This window comes from Colias croceus, chromosome Z (genome assembly GCF_905220415.1).
Source record: "Colias croceus chromosome Z, ilColCroc2.1".
Taxonomy (NCBI): domain Eukaryota; kingdom Metazoa; phylum Arthropoda; class Insecta; order Lepidoptera; family Pieridae; genus Colias; species Colias croceus.
Window position 1 is genome coordinate 12,089,183 of NC_059568.1, and position 20,788 is coordinate 12,109,970.

At 39.3% G+C, this 20,788-nt stretch overlaps 2 protein-coding genes and 2 long non-coding RNA genes across 4 annotated transcripts; 2 read left to right on the forward strand and 2 right to left on the reverse strand.

Annotated features, from left to right (window-relative positions):
• Positions 1–130: 130 nt before the first annotated feature.
• LOC123705028 lies at positions 131–4,787 on the forward strand. The gene is made up of 3 exons (XR_006753250.1): positions 131–268; positions 2,067–2,232; positions 2,627–4,787. It is a non-coding gene; the product is annotated as an uncharacterized LOC123705028 (long non-coding RNA).
• Positions 4,788–6,697: 1,910 nt separating this feature from the next.
• On the forward strand, positions 6,698–7,696 carry LOC123705029. Its single transcript, XR_006753251.1, has 2 exons — positions 6,698–6,912; positions 7,331–7,696. It is a non-coding gene; the product is annotated as an uncharacterized LOC123705029 (long non-coding RNA).
• A 3,773-nt stretch (positions 7,697–11,469) lies between these two features.
• Positions 11,470–14,397, reverse strand: LOC123705551. The gene has a single exon (XM_045654384.1). It carries the CDS (start codon positions 14,395–14,397, stop codon positions 11,470–11,472), a length of 2,928 nt encoding a protein of 975 aa, XP_045510340.1.
• Positions 14,398–14,441: 44 nt separating this feature from the next.
• Positions 14,442–17,286, reverse strand: LOC123705552. The gene is made up of 2 exons (XM_045654385.1): positions 14,596–17,286; positions 14,442–14,552 (listed from the first exon to the last, which is right to left on the reverse strand). The coding sequence occupies exons 1-2, from the start codon at positions 17,284–17,286 to the stop codon at positions 14,442–14,444; spliced, it is 2,802 nt and encodes a 933-aa protein (XP_045510341.1).
• Between the last annotated feature and the right edge of the window lie 3,502 nt (positions 17,287–20,788).

Below are 20,788 nucleotides of genomic sequence, written 5' to 3' on the forward strand. Positions count from 1 at the left end.
TAAGACAAAGACACAAATAATTTTTTGTCCCTATGCTGTTTTTCAACAACTTGAGTTGCGAAACAAAGTACAAACTTTGACAGTTCGTGCCTTCGTCGTGTTTGATGTTCGAATTTTGGATAATATAGTTAAAAATCGATACGAGTACATTAAAAAGACGGTGAAATTATTCTAATATAGACATCTAAGTAAATAGAATGGTGCGTTGTCGTGTTATTTCATGTTTAAGCGACAGTGAGAAGAAAATTGCCGGTGTGTCTTTTCACGCGTAAGTACGACTTTATTGTCCTTATTTAGAGTTTCTCAGTGATCATTATTTATACATTAGCATAGAGTAACAACAAGTCGCGCTAAAACAAGAAAAATATTAGCGTAATATCGAGTTTTATCATTCAATAACCTATAAACATCAACAAGTAAGTGTAGCCAGTGTCGGGAAAAATAATACCCCGATCATCAATAAAAAATATTGATTTGACAATATGGCGAAACTCGAAAGTAAATGAATACGAAATCCCATAATAACCCAGTGTTTCGGGAAGACTTCGGCATCGAAAACATATTTTAATTTATTATTTCTCATAGTAACTAATTTAATCCAGTCTGTAGGTATTTATGCTCTACAAAAGGTGGCGTAGAAAATGTTTTGAAACAATATTGTTTAGGTATGAAAGGTTAATAAAAATCCAAGTTTTCGACCTTGACGGACCCAGGAGCTAACTAGCCGCCATCTTGAATTAAAGGTGCTAAAATTAGGTATATTTTAAATAACTTCTCAATTGTTTACTAAATCACAAAAGTGTCTATGAGGGGTTCAAAGAAGACAAAATTACCTACATTTTTTGCATACATGATTATTCTGTAAGTCTTAAAAGTAAAAAGTTACAAGCGACGGAAATAATAATATTTACAGAAATCATATAATTTTAATTTTGTTTAAAAATTGTACAGCTATCATTTTTTAATTCTCTTTGATGGCCCAGGCTGGTTAATGGTGGCTTCTTCATTATCTTCGCTGAAATTTTCTATTTCATTGTCTGTATTTTTAGTTTCCAACCATGAAATTTCGTCGAAGAAATCGAAGACGCTGGAGCACGCTTTCTAGTAACTTTGTACAGAGGGGACATGGATAAGGAATCCTTAGTTATCAATAAAAAGTAAAATTAAACTTGCTTCTTTGCCGCCAACAAAGGACGCTGCATGGTATCATGCGTTTAGGACATACCACCAAGTCCAAAAATGGTATGGAATTGAAAAAAATCCAGAAGACTGGGGCTGGAGATATGACACCAATAGGCTCACTCCAATAACAACGACAGAGAAACCAGCACCTCAGATGCTTTTAAGTGTAATTTCTTGCCACTGTAAAAAAGGATGCAGCAAAGCATGTAGTTGCAGAAAAAACTGGATTAAAATGCTCTATTGTTTGTGGATTCTGTAGTGGTCAGCTGTGTGAAAATGCAGTAGAGATTCAGATAGATAACGAAGACTGATGACGACGAAATTTCATGGTTGGAAACTAAAAATACAGACAATGAAACAGAAAATTTCAGCGACGATAATGAAGAAGCCACCATTTACCAGTCCGGGCCATCAAAAAGAATTAAAAAATGATAGCTGCACAATTTTTAAACAAAATTAAAATTATATGATTTCTGTAAATATTATTATTTCCGTCGCTTGTAACTTTTTACCTTTAAGACTTACAGAATAATCATGTATGAAAAAAATGTAGGTAATTTTGTCTTCTTTGAACCCCTCATAGACACTTTTGTGATTTAGTAAACAATTGAGAAGTTATTTAAATTATACCTAATTTTAGCACCTTTAATTCAAGATGGCGGCTAGCGCCTGGGTCCATCAAGGTCGAAAACTTGGATTTTTATTAACCTTTCATACCTAAACAATATTGTTTCAAAACATTTTCTACGCCACCTTTTGTAGAGCAGAGGCTTTTACACTTCCCCACAGACTAGACTAATTGTGATTGACATAAAATTACACTTATAATTTTAGAAAACTGAACTACCTGCGAGTATTAATTATTAACCTATGTTTATCGATAGGTTTCCAGATGATCCAGACCTACGTTATAAATGGATCGAAGCAACTGGGAGAAAAAATTGGATTCCCACAAAATATTCTAAAATATGAAGCAATCATTTCCCAGAAAAACAACTTATTAAAAAGAACAAGAAGACAGTTCTGTATCCTGATGCAGTACCAATAGTGGTAAGAATTTATTACAACCATAGCCGCTAAGAAAACAGTTTTGTTGATTAGTATGATTTGCTGCCTTCAAGAATTAAATTTATTTCAATTTGTACCACATTTGGTAAAAAGAAGTTTAAACGAGATTATGATTGTGTTACTAGCATTAAGAAGTAGGTAATTAATTAGCAGCAAACTGTTTAGATAGGTTTTTTCAGGCAGATTTTAGACTCTCATTTGCCATCTTTCGTTTTTATTTAAAAAAAATACTGTCAGCCAGTAATTAGTGCATAGAAAATCACAACCTTTTGTTATTACAAATTCATATGCATTATGATCCAAGAGATTAACACATTCACAAAAATTAATGTGGTACTTGTGGATATGTTATTTATTATTTGATTTAATGTTTTAGATTTCAATACCCGAGGAGTGTGTTGATCCAGCACCGTCCACATCTACAAGTGCCAATTTTCAAGATGACACAAAAATAAAAGGTTGTCAAAAGAAAATTGCAATTACCTGAAGAGGAAGATACGCCAAGAAAGAAAAAACTTAAAGTGGCCTTAAAGAAGAAAACTGAGGCTGTTGCAAATCTTCGAATAAAAATACGTGCTGTCCGGCAAACAAACAGGCGTCTAATAAAACGAAATGCTAAGTTATCAGATATTATTTCAGAGCTACAATTGAAATCCTTGATATCTTATGAAGATGCTGACATATTAAGCACAATTGATAGCGGTAACAAAGATTTCCTTAAACGGTTTTTGGGTGTAGTTGGAAAAACTAAAAAATTTTCTCCTGCATTGAGAAAGTTTGCATTTCATTAGTCCACGTGCTTATTCTTACGTAAGAGAACAATTTAATACTTGCCTTCCACACCCGCAAACATTGGTTAGTTGGTATCGATCAGTTGACGGTAAACCCGGATTTACCAGAGAGGCATTGTATGCAATAAAGTCAAAAGTAAATGCATCAGGGAAAAATATTCATGTGTGCATTTCATTTGATGAAATGTCAATAAGAAAAGCTATTACTCTAGATGGTGGGGAATGTATTGGCGCAATAAATATTGGTGCCAATTTAGATGGCTATAATATTAGAATGGCTACTCAGGCTCTAGTTTTTATGGTAACAGCCCTGAACGATTCTTGGAAAATACCTGTCGGGTATTTTCTAATCGAAAGCGTTACTGCGGAACAGAAGTCACAGCTTGTAACTGATTGCATTAGGTTGTTGTATTCCTGTAACGTAAATGTCGTTTCAATAACTTGTGATGGATGTCCCTCAAATTTTGCGATGGCGAAAATATAAGGCTGAAAAATAGAACATGATGTTGAAATTAACCCTGTATTTAACATTGAAATAGAGGGTGTTAATAAAGAATTGTGTTTCTTTCCTGATCCACCACATATGGTGAAATTACTTAGAAATCTGCTTGGCAATAAACACGTTTTAAAAACTAGGGACGATAAAATCATAAAGTGGTCATTTACAACATCTTTGCATGATTTGCAGGAACAAGAAGGTCTCCATCTATCAAATAAATTGAGAAAAGCACATATAAACTTCGTTAAACAGATAATGAAAGTTAAACTGGCAGTTCAGACGTTTAGCAATTCGGTTGCCGATTCCATTGAGTTTTGTGAGGAAAATCATTTCGAACAGTTCCAAGGATCATCACCCACCGTTGATTTTATTAGAAAAGTAAATAATCTGTTCGATATCTTATCTCCAGCTCAGAATTAATATTCTTGCCCACGTATAAATTGAGTCAGGATCACTTAGAATCGTTTTTTAGTGCAATTCGATCTAAAGGCGGTTTTAATAATAATCCCTCGGCGGTACAGTTTCGAGCCGCGTACAAAAGATTAGTCGTTCATGGAGAACTCAAACACATTGATACAGGAAATTGTACATCTCTCGAAAATATAAACATTTTAACATACACTAACTCGCGTTATGAAAAGTCAATAAATGCTACTTTACCCCTTTTGGAACATTCCACTAGTTTAGAAAGCGAAAGTCCAACTGAAAACGAGTATTTTAACATTGATACTGATCATGACTACCTTGCCGATCCTTGACGACTTACAGAATTTTCTAAGCAAATAATTATACATATATATTTCTGGTTTTATAATAACAAAAGTAGCAAAGATGGTGAAGTGTGAAAATTGTTTGATGTCAATGATTAACACTGCCTCTAAAAACAATTACAAATTAATTGTAAAAAAGGATAAAGGCGGTCTGCATTATCCTTCCGCTGATGTAATCGTCGTTTGTGAAATTGCTGAAAAAAAAATTTAACACAATTTGACAGTAATATACTTACGAGAAATAATATTTTACTACAATTGATGAATCAATGTATTCGCCAATGCATAGGGAAAGAGATATTTAAAGAACATGGGGTTTCTTAGTGCCCTTACGCAACCTTTAATATGCAACCGCTTATGATTGTACGCACTAATCATAAAAGCGGTTGCATATTAAAATGGGAAAGCGGCTAACCGCGCGGTTAGCCGCCCCCGCGGTTAACCGCTAGTGCGTAAGGGCACTTACGATCATTCTCCTCTAGATGATCATAAAGTGCTATTAATCAAAGCAATTGCCATAAAATACTTTCAAATTCGACTTCACAAGTACACAAAACAGCTATCGGAGCCCAATGAAAAAGTGAGAAATATGTACACTAACGTTGTTTCGCAATCAATAATAAATCTATTTATATATTTTTGTATTAACTACATTAATTATACAGACAAATGAAAAATCTCATAACTGGTTTTATTTTATCCTAAAAATATTTACCCTTTCCCTAAAACATCCGGGAGCTCGGATACTGTGGTAACATTCAACTTATACATTGACAAATAACTATCTTTTAGAAATTAAAGACTTTTTAACGGATTTTAAACGCGATTTATTCATTCTATTATTTTCCCGACGTTTCGAACACTTTACAGCGAGCGTGGTCACGGGGAGACTGAGATGTTGTACGTCTTGATGGTCATTCAAAAATTATTATTTGTGAACTACCTCCACCTATTCCTCCGTAGTTGGTATCTGGAGTATTTTTCCGGATGTTGGCAGTATTGGCTGATCGTGTCTTCTAGTCTTTTGGTACGTTTGACATGGGATTTTAAATTCTTAATAACAGGATCCCAGGTGTTAGAAAGTTTCAAACCATCTTCTCTATTGAAATTTGGATGTTTTTTAATTTCAATAGCCTCGCGCACAAGTCTTGGAAAAAATTTATTTTCTCTGGCAAGGATTTGTGGTTGGTCAAATCTTATGAAGTGGTTGTTGTCCAGTGTGTGTTCACATACCGCAGACTTCTTGTGACGCCGATGCTTGATATCCGCAATGTGCTCCTTCAGTCGGTTAGCAATGCTTCTTTTTGTTTGGCCGATGTATATCAAGCATCGGCGTCACAAGAAGTCTGCGGTATGTGAACACACACTGGACAACAACCACTTCATAAGATTTGACCAACCACAAATCCTTGCCAGAGAAAATAAATTTTTTCCAAGACTTGTGCGCGAGGCTATTGAAATTAAAAAACATCCAAATTTCAATAGAGAAGATGGTTTGAAACTTTCTAACACCTGGGATCCTGTTATTAAGAATTTAAAATCCCATGTCAAACGTACCAAAAGACTAGAAGACACGATCAGCCAATACTGCCAACATCCGGAAAAATACTCCAGATACCAACTACGGAGGAATAGGTGGAGGTAGTTCACAAATAACAATTTTTGAATGACCATCAAGACGTACAACATCTCAGTCTCCCCGTGACCACGCTCGCTGTAAAGTGTTCGAAACGTCGGGAAAATAATAGAATGAATAAATCGCGTTTAAAATCCGTTAAAAAGTCTTTAATTTCTAAATGTATAATACTCGCGTAAAATCAAACCCTAGAAAATAACTATCTTTGTCTCAGTCGCGGTTACAGAGTACCTTTGTCTATTAGTTTCTCTGTCTACGTTTCAGACAGTATTTACATAAATTATTATGATTTTTATGAATGGAAAGATTAGCATATTTTTATACTTATTACTTAGAGTATACATATATACTATCTATAGAGTGCGAACAACCAAGTGGGAACAGTAGGCACAGGTGGGAACAACACGACGTTCCCGCCGCGAGCGCTCGCAGTCGTGGTTGAGTGCTCACGAAGTGCGTTGCTCTGGAATTTTTTTCATATTTACGAATAAACATGGTGAAATGTGCAGTTCTATCTTGTAAAAACGATACTAGAAAATACACAAAATTGAAATCCACTATCACATTTCATCAGTAATTCGATTGATATACTTATTTTTATGAAAATAAATCTAGCATCGCGGGGGTGAAGGGGAGTAGGGAGGCGGACACGCGCAGGGTCGCTCGCGCGCCTCACTGCCGCCACGTGATCGTAATGATGTGACCTGACCAACGCTGTACTCGATTTAAAGTTTATAACAAGAACCACAGAAATATATCGAGATAGAAGGAAAGAGTGTATGTACCTCGCGTGGCGAAAAGACGATTAATCATCGTCTTTGCTCGCCACGATGCTCAGTCCGCTCTCGACCGCTCTCAGTGTGTGACGTACTAATGCAAACAGAAAATGACCCCGTGCTCGATAATTAACTGTGCAAACGCCACCAAAAAAGTTAAAGGTGTCAATAAAAATATTTCCTTTCACCTGTAAGTACTTTTTGCCCTAAAATATCTGTTATTACTTACAAAACAATTTATTTTTGTGCTCCGTATTAATTTAATGTAAATGGTAACGGAATGATGCAACTTTTCCATTACGGTTTTAATTTTACACGCCAGACTGGACATGCATTGAAAACCAGCAATGAAAATAAAACATTCCAAACTGTCGAAACGCGGTAAAGGTTGATTTCTCATTTTTCTGTCAAAAATAAGCTTATAGAGTTGTACCCCACGATTTTCAATGCCGATTTCTTGGTCGATTCAAATCGATACCTATTGAAAACAGAAAAATGATAATTATTTTTTAATCCTATAATATTATTGTTAGGTAAGTATATCGATGGTTTAAAATATATTTACTATATTATACTAATTATATTTTAAACCATATAATTTGTTTCAGTTTTCCGAAATATTCTCTTGTGAAAAAATAAATGGATTGAAGCAACGGGTCGTAAAAACTGGTTTCCTACGAAACACAGGCTGATTTGTTCCATACATTTTCACGAAGATACGTTTACTGGCCCATCAAAGTTTCGGCGAATAATGTTAAGTGGTTGAGGAGTTCCTTCCCTCTCTATCATTAGCTCAGCACCATGATACTAGAATTTTATATTGTCACCTGACTTGCACATGTATGCAAACTTTCAGCTCAATAAGTTGAGTAAAACTACTTTAATATTCAATTGCAAGATTTGATACATACATACATTCATATACACATGCATACTAATGAAGTTTAAGTTAATAAAAAGCTTGTAAAAATTAACATACATTTTTATTCTCATTATTCTGTCAAGGTCAAAATCGATTCCCAATTCGATTCCATAAAATGTTTTAACTGCCTACCTACTTAGTTTCTATTTAATTATTTTGACGTTGTGAACATCACTAAAAGACTCGCGTGACGTCAAAATACCTACGCAAAATGTTACACGGTCGGTTCTCATATAAATCGACGAACTATTTCCTTCTATCTCGATATAGTTCTGTGACAAGAACTATAAAACAAATTATTAATTTAACTTTAAAATTAAAACTCTTTTAAAAATGTATAAATAAATTTGTGGTGTGTTTTGTATGATACACTTTCTAATATTATGAATGCGAATGTATTACTTATAGTGTAAATGTAAAATAAGTAATGTTACGATATATTTTCTGAACCGCTAAATTGATAATGAAGATTTTGATAGTAGAATGGATAACATTAAATAAAAAAAATATTAATATTATTTATTATATTATCATTTTAAATTTTTAATTATTTCTTATTTTTATTTAACATTTTTAAAACATTATTATTATTTTTTGATTTATTACTAAAGAAATAGCACTAAACCCGATCTTGTATTTTTATTAACTTTATTATTTAAAAAGTACTCACGTTTTTCTGATAATACAATTAAACATATTTTTTAAAGTACTTATAATTAATACAAGAAATATTCAAATGGAATAAACAAACTTTATTCAGTTGGTAAACAAATTTAAAATTACATATTTATACTTTATTTATATATTTTTCCTTAAATAACTTATTGAACATAAAATTTACTTATGAGACATATTTATTTACATAACTTATCGATAGTTCAACACGCAATTGATACCTACCCATCCCTATTTGTCACACACACATCAATATAGTATCTACACAATATACAGATACATACAGTAAGGAAACTTCATACAAAATGTTCGAAATGGCTCCCCCCCCATCAAGCGTGTTTACGAGGGTATTGAGGGGGATCGATAGTAGCGGGTGACACATCCACAGATTTTGAATATAGTATGGAAAAAAGTTTAAAGTGATGTCAATTCACATTAAATAAATATCGATTGTTTCAGTTTGTAGCCCTTTCAATAAATATATTTGTAAATACCATATCTGACTACAAGTTAAAAAGAGACTATTTTTTAATTTCTATAGATATGGCAGTATGAGTTTTAAATTAAGTTGACATATTTTCTACCAAAATGATAGCTACAAATAGTCACTGTTAGGAGTCCAGTCTGTTTAAAGGTCGCATCTATTTTTACGCAATCTAGAAGAGCACGAAAATATAAAAAAAAGGAAAACCTTAAAAAAATCTTGTTTAAATTTATGTGCATAATTACGTAAATATTAGGGAAGAAAAAGATAGATATTATAATTATTGTATTTTTATCGATACGTGGCGTCTCCACTTTGTCAAGCACTAAGCCTGTCAAACTATTTTCTTTTTCTTCCTAAAACAAAAAGGTAGAGGTTCTATGCTCGTATAATAATAATTTTAATTTATTTTTGCATATTTTGTGTTTTTTAATTCAATTTAATTTATCGTTTTAAAAATAATTTAGTAGGTATACCTACATACAAGTATTGTAAATTCTGGTTTAAAATAATTATTGAATATATTATGTATAATACAAATATCAAGCATTATAAATAATTTAGGTACATTAAATAGCCTTCGGCGTCCATAACAAAACTAGATTTCGAAATATAGCACTGATAAAAACGTATTTACTTTTACAAGCTGTATTAATTTGGATTGTTTCTTCTTGTAAATTCATATTTAGGCTACATCATTTTTTGTATTTTAACGGGTTTTAATCTCCAAATTACCACAAAATCAACTGTGAAAAAAGCAAACAGAAATATACAGGCCGAATTGATAACCTTCTCCTTTATTTTTCAAGTCGGTTAAATATCAAAAAGTAACAGCCCTATAGCTATACGTCATAATTTCATGGGGGGGGGGGCTTAGTTTCCTAACTGTATGTACGTAGTACATATCTGTCAACTGTGTATATACTACGTACATACAGTTAGGAAACTAAGCCCCCCCCCCCATGAAATTATGACGTATAGCTATAGGGCTGTTACTTTTTGATATTTAACCGACTTGAAAAATAAAGGAGAAGGTTATCAATTCGGCCTGTATATTTCTGTTTGCTTTTTTCACAGTTGATTTTGTGGTAATTTGGAGATTAAAACCCGTTAAAATACAAAAATGATGTAGCCTAAATATGAATTTACAAGAAGAAACAATCCGAATTAATACAGCTTGTAAAAGTAAATACGTTTTTATCAGTGCTATATTTCGAAATCTAGTTTTGAGACTCTAAGTTTTTATAAATAAATATTAAATATGCAGCTTTTCTTGTTCAGTTATTTTATCAGAGCTTTTGTAAAAAAATATTTTTATATGAAATATGCCAAATTACAAATAATTACATTTTTACAGTAGTATTCTTTATAGGTAAACCAGAATCTGATGGCAATTAGGGAAATCAAAATTTTGAGTGTGCAACCCTAGGGAAAATGGACTGAACGATCTTGATACTGCTTATTTTTTATTTTGTCCTCAATATCATTTAGTCACATTACCTAAGTGGACAATACTGTACTTAATAATGAGATATCCACTTAATATTACGTAGGTAGGTACATACTTACATGTATAATATAGGTACAATTATACATATAATAATAGGTAATACATATTATTATATACACATACCTATATTTGTATATTTATTACCAGTATGCCATGTGAAAATATCGATATTGTTGGCGGCAGGCCCTCTCAAGTGGACTGTAGTGGCGGGGGGGTTTGTAAATAATACAAACAATTATTTCTTCATACGCAGAGGGCCAGGGTGCCAAGCCGGAGCGGAGTTATTTCCTTAGTTTCTTCTTGTAGCGCGGGAGCAACTGGAATGCCATGACGCAACCGGTTTTGCGTCGATATTTATACTCTACGTGTTATCCCCTCCACTCCGGCTGGCCACGCCCCTTTCCTCACCCTTTATTTTCATTCTCTTTATTTTTACACAATTTTACATTTTCTATGTTTTCATTACATTCATTATTACATTACTAATTAATTCTACATCCATAACATATCCCGCCAACGCCCCGTTTAGACTGCGCGCACGATTTTCCCGAAATTTACTTTTATACTACCCCGTCCCCCGCTTCAGGTGTATAAATATACTGCGGGGAACGGTTTGTGCGCGCAGTCGCGGACGTGATGCTGTCGGGAAAAGAAACATTAAATTTACATATCCTAATCATTACATAATCATTAAATATTAACATCTACAATAGTAAATTCAAAGAAAGACAAAACATTATCGTATACTTAAGGCAACACATAAACAAAGACATTTTCAATATTCAATAAACAAACATAAACATTTACTATCATTAAACAAGACATAAATATTTTAAATTCCAAGTAAATAAGTCTTCAGTCATAATCTTTCATGAATTTTCCTATCTAACAATTTAACAAACATCTTTACATATAAATTCGCTATTCTATTCTTAGTTATAAAATAATCCTTCAGGCATAAGCCTTCAGGAGCTTACTCTACGTTAATACTAGACAGATTAAATACTTTACTTTCCAAACATATAAAACTTTACATTTAAGAACTCAAATAAGACATACATTTATTCATACTAAAAATAAGCCTTCAGGCGTAAGCCTTCAGGAGTTTATACGTTATCTTATTCTATACTAATTAAATGAGTTGTGTACTTTACATTTACGTTTCGTCGTGCACATTTCTCCCGCCGTCGCACTCTGCGATTCGAACTGGTAGCACGACGATCTTCTTGGTGGGCCGCCGGAGGATTCTGCCGCCGCTGGTCTCCACGTCGACCACTCGTACCTCGCCGTCCTTGCCGGGATACGTGGCGATGACTCGTCCTCGGGGCCACGTGTTCCTCGGATGATTGGAGTCGCACACGATGACCAGGTCGCCGATCTTGGGGGCCGCGCCGCTTGCGTGGGGCTCCCGCCGCTGTTGGAGTACGGGCAGGTACTCTCGCACCCAGCGTCGCCAGAAGGTGTCGGCGAGCTGTTGCGCGCGCTTCCAGTGTGTGCGCGCTGTTGTTTGGTCTTCTTCGATGGTGCAGGGTGGCGGCACGTAACAGTTGGAGCCCAGCAGGATCATATTCGGTGTGATGGCGGGCGGCACGTCGGGGGTCACGGCCACATGAGTGAGTGGGCGTGAGTTTACGGTGGCTTCTACTTCGGCGAGGAGTGTGACGAGCGTCTCGTCACTGGGGTGCTGCTCGTGAAGCGTGTGGCGTAGGGCTTCTTTCACGGTGCGTACCATGCGCTCCCACGCGCCGGCCATGAATGGGGCGGCCGGCGGAAGGAAGCGCCAGCTGATGCGGCGGGGTGCTGCTTCTTCTTCAAGTGCGGCCCACGCGTCCGTGAGCTCTCGGTTGGCCGCGCGGAAGCACGTCGCGTTGTCACTCCATATTTCGGCCGGGCAGCCGCGCCGCGCTATGAAGCGGCGCAGCGCGTTGATCGCTGAGTCGGTGCTGAGCGAGGCGACGACTTCTAGATGTACTGCGCGCGATGTTAAGCACGTGAAGAGGGCCACGTAGCGCTTCTCTCGATGGCGGCCGACGGTTACTTCTTGCGGGCCGAAGTAGTCGAGTCCGGTGAATGTAAATGGGCGCGCGTGATGCGCGAGGCGTGCGGCAGGCAGGTCGCCGGTGGATGGGCGCGCGGGTTTGGCGCGCAGCAGGCGGCAGCGCGGGCAGCTCTTTAGCACCTCCTTTGTCGCGGGTCGTATTCTTGTTATCCACAGTCTTTGCCTTAGTTCATTTACTACAATTTCGACGCCGCCGTGATGTAACTTTTCGTGTACATGCTGTATGTAGAGCTGCGTATACTTGTGTTTTCCGTCGAGCACTGTCGGGTTTGCGGCCTCTGCCTCGATCGCGCTGGCTTCATTTACCCTTCCTCGTAGTTTCAGTATTCCTTCTTCGTTCAATGCGACACTTAATCCCGCTAGTGGACCTTGACATTTTTCAGTGAGCGGGTCTCCTCGCTGTAGTATCGCTATCTCTTTTCCGTACGTTGCTTGTTGTGCTAATTTCACAAGCACGTTTTCCGCGGCGCGTAGGTGGCGCGCACTCAGTATTATATATTTTCTTTCTTCGTTGTTCGGACGCGAGACGATTTTCTCTTTGTTCTTTTTCGTATTTCTTTTCCACGTCGCGTCCTTTTCTTCGTTTTTTCTTGTACGTTTTCGACGTGTTGCGTTGACGAGTTGTTTGGGGCGACGACAGAGTTCGATGAATTGCAGCACGCGGGCCGTTGTGCGCACTAGCCGAGTCCATGTTGAGAAGCGTTCGAGGTCGATGAACGCGGGGGCGGGGTCCGACGAGTTCAACGCGCCGCATTTTTCTTTTTCTTCGCCCGTGTCGGTGATGTTTTCCTTCTTCTCAACCGGCCAGTCGCATTCTTCATAGCGGAGGAAGTCTGGACCGGTGAACCAACGGTGTTGCGGGTCGAAGTCAGCGGGGGTGTTGCGTGTAGCGTCGTCCGCCGTATTGTGCGCCGTGGGAACCCAGCGCCATTCATCCTTCTTCGTGAGATCTTCTATTTCGGCTAGTCTGTGCGCTACAAACGTCTTGTATGTGCGGGGCTCGCCGCGTATCCATGCGAGTGCTGTTCTCGAGTCGCTCCAATACACTTTTCTCTTGAAGACAAAGTCGTGGCCTTCCTCGACTGTTCGTGTGAGGCGTGCTCCGAGCAGGGCGGCTTGCAGCTCCAGACGTGGAATCGATACCGGTTTCGTGGGCGTGACTCTGCTTTTCGCGGCGGCGATCGCGATGTGTATTGATCCGTCGGCGCGCGTCGCTCTGATATACACGACTGCTGCGTATGCCTCTTCGCTGGCGTCCACAAACGTGTGTACCTCTCTCTCAGCAGCGGGTTCGTAGTCATAGCAGCGCGGGATGCGGAGCGCGTCGAGATGCTGTATATTCGCCACCCAGTTTTCCCAGCGGTGTTGTAGCGCGTCGGGAATGGGGTCGTCCCAGCCGGTGTTGTACTTCCACGTATCCTGCATTATCCTTTTCGCCGGTGTGAGGATGGGCGCGATGAGGCCGAGTGGGTCGAAGACCGACATGATGAGACTGAGGGCTTCTCTCTTCGTAGGTGTTCGCTTATTTTCGATTATTTCTTGTGGTACACGTTTCGTGTTGACACGAAAGCCTATGTAGTCCTGCTTCACATGCCAAAGTAGCCCTAATGTTCGCTCTGTCTCGCTCCCGCCGATCTCGACGGTGGTCGCCCCGGTGTTCGTAAAGTTTCTTATCGCGTTTTCTTTGTTCGACGCCCACCCACGTAGCTCGAAGCCGGCGTATCGATGTATGCGATCGACGTGCGCCGTTATCTCCTTTGCTTCATCTTCGGTCGCGTAGCTATGTATATAGTCGTCCATATAATGGTTCTCTTGAATCGCGCGTGCGGCTGCCGGACTCTCGTTCGCGTGTTCTTGCGCGTTTCTATTCTTGATGTAGAGCGCGGTGCACGGTGATGAAGAGGCGCCGAAGATGAGCGATGTCATACGATATTCATCGGGCGGCCCGTCGTCGCGTCGGTCGCCACGCCAGAGGAAGCGCAGCGCGTCGCGGTCTTCTTCTATAATTTTTATCTGCATGAACATTTCCTTGATGTCGGCGGACACGGCGATTGGATGTTGACGGAACTTCATGATGACGGCGGGCAGAGATTGCAGTAGGTCGGGCCCGGGCAGCAGCATGTCGTTGAGAGAGCGGCCGTGTGACTTAGCGGCCGCGTCGTGCACCAGACGAATCTTCGCTTTGTCCGGGTTGATCACTGGAAAGTGTGGGAGGTACCACACTCTCCCGCCGGTGGGCGGAGTCTGCGCCTTCTCTGCATAGCCGGACGAGAGTAGATTTTCGATTCTTTCCTCATATTGTCTCTTCAGCTCTCCGTCTTTGTCCAATTTCTTTTCCAATGTCTTCAGTCTTTTCAGTGTGTCGCCGTAGTTGTTCGGTGTATCTGCGGACTCGTCTCTCCATAGGAGTCCGGTTTCATATCGGCCGGACGGCAGGCGTTGACTTTTCTTTTCCAGTATGTTGAGTGCCTGCTGCTCCGGGTCGCTGCGTTGTCGCTTAGGTTCGATGCCGATGGATTCTAATTCGAAGTATTTCTTCATCATATTTTCGAGTGTGTCGGGTGACTTCTCCGCTTCCGAGAGATGAGAACAGAACAAAACTGGGTGCTTGTTCGATGAACGGCAGCCGTGCAGTACCCATCCTAACAGTGTCTTCGATGCGACGGGCTGACTCCTCTTGCCGTGCCGTAGTTTACGTGTTATAATGAGCTCCCAGTTGTCTTGTCCGATCAGCAGCTTCGGTGTTGCATTCTCGTACAGCAGGTCGTCTTGCAGGTCGTGCAGATGGTTGCAGCGGGCGATGTCACTTTCGCGGATGGACTGCGTGAACGCGTGGAGTTGGTGCACGGTGCGGGCGTTGTCTAATACGTAATCTTTTTCTTCATGCCGTCCTCGTACTCGTGCCTTCACTCTCTTGCTGTACTCGTGCTCGTTCTCGTGTCCATTCACACCTTGAATTGTGATGGACTCGCGTGGCCCGTCGAGACCCAGCTGTTCTGCAAGCGCCGTTTCTATGATGGTCACCGTGCTTCCCTCGTCGAGCAGCGCGTACGTGTCGCATTTTCCTTTCGGCCCCGTGATGGTGATGGGGGCGATCTTCAGATACGCGCGGCGGCGCGTAGGTTGCTCCGACGTAGCGCTGTTGATGTTTATCGCCGACACGAGGACTTTTTCGTCGTTCTTCGTTTTGGCTTGCGGTTGAGTCGTTTCTTCATTTTTCTTTTCCGCTGTCTTTGTATGATGGAGCATCTTGTGGTGCTTCATGGTGCACCCGTTGAGGCCGCATGGACGAGCGCGGCATGTTGCTCGTTGATGTTTGCTTCGCAGACAGCGGAAGCACACTCGATGTTTCTTCGCTATTTCCCATCGTGTATTTACGTCGCTGTTCGTAAATTGTCGGCACTCGATAAGCTTGTGTTCTCGCTCGCACACCGGGCATCTTGTTTCTCGCTCGCTCGCGTTGCTTGCTGCGTAGGCGCGCTCCGTCCTTTTCCTTGTTATCCTCTCCGTCTCTGTGTCTAACGGAGCGTAACTGGAGCACTTGTCTGCTTCTTTATTCAGGAACTCTGCGAGCTTTTTCAGTAGCGGTGTCTTGTCTCGTTCGTCGGCGGCGAAGTCGTACCACTTATTCTTCATGATCGGTGTGAGCTTCTCGAGCACCTGCCGCAGCATTTCCGGGCTGTGCAGGTATTCTGGTTTTCCTAGTATTTCGACGGTGGCGACGATATTCGCTATTTTGTTTGCGAATATGCAAACATCCCGGGGGTTGTCCGACACTCGTGGTAGCGATTTAATTTTTTCCATTTCACCCAAAACGAGCGCGTCTGGGCGGCCGAACCTTCTCTGCAGGGCTTCGATGATCTTCTCGGGTCCGGTGTGTGATATGAGTAGGGCGGTGACGGCTTCTAGGGCTGCTCCTTTCAGCGCCTTCCTCAATCGTGCGACGTTTTCCCCGTCGGTGAATCCCTCTTCAGTTTCTTCATACGATGCCTTGAACGATAGCCACTCGTTGCTGGAGCCGGTGAACGTCGGTAGTTCACCGCCGTATCTTATTACTTTCCTTTGGCTTCTTGCGACTTCGTTGAAGGCGGTTACAATTGCCGCAACTTCTGGTGACCGCGTGGGCGGGTCTTTCTTCGGTTCCCGTTGCCCGTCGTCCTGTTCCTGGCGGGCCCCCCATCCTCGGTCTTCCTTGTTGTCGGTGTTCTTCGCTATGTAGCGTGGCGGTGAGAGCTCGCGAGTCGGGTTGGCGGCGGGTGGCAGTGGCTGGCTTGAATGCTGTTTCAACCACGACTCGACCCGTCGTTCCGGTTCGTAGTCCTCTTCTTCCTCTTCCGTTGTTGATTCTTCTTCGGCGCGGATTCTTTCTAACCGCGCCTTTTCTAGTTCTGCTGCGGCCTTCGCTTGTTCCAGCTTTAGTTCGGCTAGGCGTTCCTTCGCCTCCAACTCCGCGAGGAGTCTCTTGCGGGAGGCTACGGAGCGCCGCGACCGCACCTCTGATGCCTGGCGGAGCGTCTTCGAGCGGCGTGCTGGCGACCCGACGGCGACGTTCGATGGCGCCGCGAGAGCGGCGTCTGTATTTAAGTTGACGTTGCTTATTGGCGCCGCGAAAGCGGCGGTCGTCGGCGCGTCGGCGTTGTCGGCTGGCGCCGCGAAAGCGGCGTTTGTGTATCCTACGACGGGTGACGGCGCTGGCTGCAACTTGTCGGCGGGCATGGTGCTCGGCGTAGGTGGCGTCGAGCTGCTCTTTTCTTCTGTCCTCGTCGTTCTCGTCGCGGTCGTGCAGGTCTCCGATGTCTCCGTCGTGCCGCTCGTTTCTTCCGATGTGTTCGTTGATGACGTTCCTGTGGCGGTGGCGGTCGTCTCGGATACCGATGGCGTGGCTCCTCTTCCGCTCCGGCTTCTCGTGTTCATTTTTCTTCTGATCCGGTTCGAAGCTGACCAATGTTGGCGGCAGGCCCTCTCAAGTGGACTGTAGTGGCGGGGGGGTTTGTAAATAATACAAACAATTATTTCTTCATACGCAGAGGGCCAGGGTGCCAAGCCGGAGCGGAGTTATTTCCTTAGTTTCTTCTTGTAGCGCGGGAGCAACTGGAATGCCATGACGCAACCGGTTTTGCGTCGATATTTATACTCTACGTGTTATCCCCTCCACTCCGGCTGGCCACGCCCCTTTCCTCACCCTTTATTTTCATTCTCTTTATTTTTACACAATTTTACATTTTCTATGTTTTCATTACATTCATTATTACATTACTAATTAATTCTACATCCATAACATATCCCGCCAACGCCCCGTTTAGACTGCGCGCACGATTTTCCCGAAATTTACTTTTATACTACCCCGTCCCCCGCTTCAGGTGTATAAATATACTGCGGGGAACGGTTTGTGCGCGCAGTCGCGGACGTGATGCTGTCGGGAAAAGAAACATTAAATTTACATATCCTAATCATTACATAATCATTAAATATTAACATCTACAATAGTAAATTCAAAGAAAGACAAAACATTATCGTATACTTAAGGCAACACATAAACAAAGACATTTTCAATATTCAATAAACAAACATAAACATTTACTATCATTAAACAAGACATAAATATTTTAAATTCCAAGTAAATAAGTCTTCAGTCATAATCTTTCATGAATTTTCCTATCTAACAATTTAACAAACATCTTTACATATAAATTCGCTATTCTATTCTTAGTTATAAAATAATCCTTCAGGCATAAGCCTTCAGGAGCTTACTCTACGTTAATACTAGACAGATTAAATACTTTACTTTCCAAACATATAAAACTTTACATTTAAGAACTCAAATAAGACATACATTTATTCATACTAAAAATAAGCCTTCAGGCGTAAGCCTTCAGGAGTTTATACGTTATCTTATTCTATACTAATTAAATGAGTTGTGTACTTTACATTTACGTTTCGTCGTGCACAGATATAATGATAATGTAGATCAAAACTGCTTGTATTTTTTTATAAAATAAAAATAACATAAAACTATGTTTATTTTCGTAAGTATTAACAGATACACATTATAAAATTGACTTGGACAGCTTGGACTTGAAGATTAGCAGTATTGGAAACTCCTGTAATAAGTTTTCATAAAATTATATTCTAATCAACAAACAATATTATACATATAATATTTTTTTAAATTTAAAGTATCAAAACGGGTAAGTCCAATTTACCAATACAATCTTCAAAATTGAAAATTGTGATGTGTTGGACCCTTCTTCATCGAATGTTTTCTTATCAACAATATAAACAACACATCTCGCTTGTGATCGCAGCGGCATTTTCGACATTTTCGAAGATTTTTTAGACAAAATCCTAAAAATTATTCATCAACTGCAAAAAAGACAAATAATTTGACCTAATGAATTTGACAACCAATTTGATATTTGTCAAATAAGTTGCCACATGAAAATCTTTTATTTCTTAAATAAAAATATGCCATCAGATTCTGGTAGACCTATACTTATTATACACATAAAATTAATTTTAAAGCCCCCATATCTTATATATATCATTAATGTTTACTATTTTTTTTTTCAATTTACATAAAATAAACGTTTTTTGACTAATGGCAACTCTTATGAAATCTTTAATCTACCAAGTGCCAACTGTCAAACATGTAATGTGTTACAAATTTGAATTTTGATATTAGTTGAAAGTTGTAAATTGGAAGTTTATATTATTTATCAGAAAAATTAAATAATTATAACTGTAAAATATATTGTAAATCAAAGTGATAATATAGTGACTACACATCTTGCAGCCTGTATGGTAAGTAGTTAAATACATACTATTATACCTACTACACTAAAAAGAAATTTTATGAAATTTACTACCCACTCAAATTCATAATCTTAATAAATCCCTCCTCTTGCCTCATCGATATGGTCTGAAGATATTTAAACTTAAAATCATAACTTATTGTTAATCTTCGTTGATCGTCTATAATTAGGGGTAAAAGATTCTAAGGTAATTAATAATTAAAATTTAATTTACATTTTTGACAATTCAATACCTTTATTGGTTGGACTAAAGCAAAGGGGGCGCAGGACTTAGAAAATTTTTGTTGGAGTTGGTGTCATTATTACACCTATTTATTATTGTTTTATCGTAAAGATTACGCTAATATAAGCATGTTTTATAGGAACAACTTTTCTCTAAAATCAAAAATGGCCGAGATATTCGCCCTCAAAGATTGATGGTTTTCAAGGGAATTACACGTAGGTAACTAATCAACAGTTAGGTTAGGTTAGGTTTCTTAAAAAAAAACTACACAGAAATAGGAGCCCCGCGAAGCCGGGCTCCGTCGACTTGGATGAAAAATTTTCTAAGTCCTTACTTTGCGCCCCCTTTGCTTTAGGCGGACCCCTTTATTAATAGATTATAATAAGTTATATGATTATAGTATATTTATATTAAAATCACTATACATTTCAGGAAACGTACATTGGTCAGAAATTGGTAAGTACATCCTATACTTTTAAATAAAGTATACCTAGTTAAATTATTTTTCTTATTTATTTCTAAATTTTTTTTTACAACTTGCACATTACTACTACTTTAGACATATTAATCCAATTTTTATTTGCATTGCGTACGATTATGATTGTTTTCAATTATAGACTCCTTAATATAAAGTATTTTGCATTCATTCACTATATTCTCAAAGTCCAAAGACATGTTATATAGATATTCATTAATTAATATATAGGCTTTGCAACGTTCTTTATCTGAATAAACAAAATGTACTCAAGAAATTGTATGATGGAATTGAGAGTTTAACTACCCATTCCGTCGAATAAGTCCACTATTGGACATAAACATCCTCTAAAATTAAACTAATAAAATGAAATGAGCCATAATTTGTAATAGCATTATTTATCCTAATGTGTTCACCTTACAATGTATCTTAGCCCAAAGTGGCTATTTCAGAACTCCTAAAGCCTAAGGGGTATGCTTTCTGTTTTATACTCACAATTTTGCATGTAGAACATAATTTTCCCATGAAGATTTTCAAGTCATGGCAGTGTATCAATTTTTGTTTTATTACGGCTCTTAAGCTTTAGAAAAAGATGTCTTGAAACGAAATGGTTTAGAACGAATTGGAGTTCTACTTAGTCATAGTCGATTTAAAGTAAAACATCGTAATAGACCTAACGTCTTAAAGACGGGGTGGTGCTATTTTACCCCGTCGGAAGGCGAATAAACCGTCGATTCCACTCCTGATCATTTCGTTCACGTCCAATTTCCGCCCAATACGATAATGATAGTTATTATGGATTACTAGCTGTTGCGTGTGACTTGGTCTTCGTTCATTTTTCAGAGTAAAATGTATTGCTTAACTATCAGTTACATTCATCTTGGAGATCTAAATCCATTCAGTCTT

What these genes read in the sequence shown, in the direction of transcription:
- LOC123705551 (XM_045654384.1), bottom strand. Translation starts at nt 14,397, where the DNA reads ATGTTCATGCAGATAAAAATTATAGAAGAAGACCGCGACGCGCTGCGC.
- LOC123705552 (XM_045654385.1), bottom strand. Translation starts at nt 17,286, where the DNA reads ATGAACACGAGAAGCCGGAGCGGAAGAGGAGCCACGCCATCGGTATCC. An exon ending in CTCCGCCCACCGGCGGGAGA is followed by an intron (nt 14,553 to 14,595) that starts GTGTGGTACCTC and finishes ACCCGGACAAAG; the next exon opens with CGAAGATTCGTCTGGTGCAC.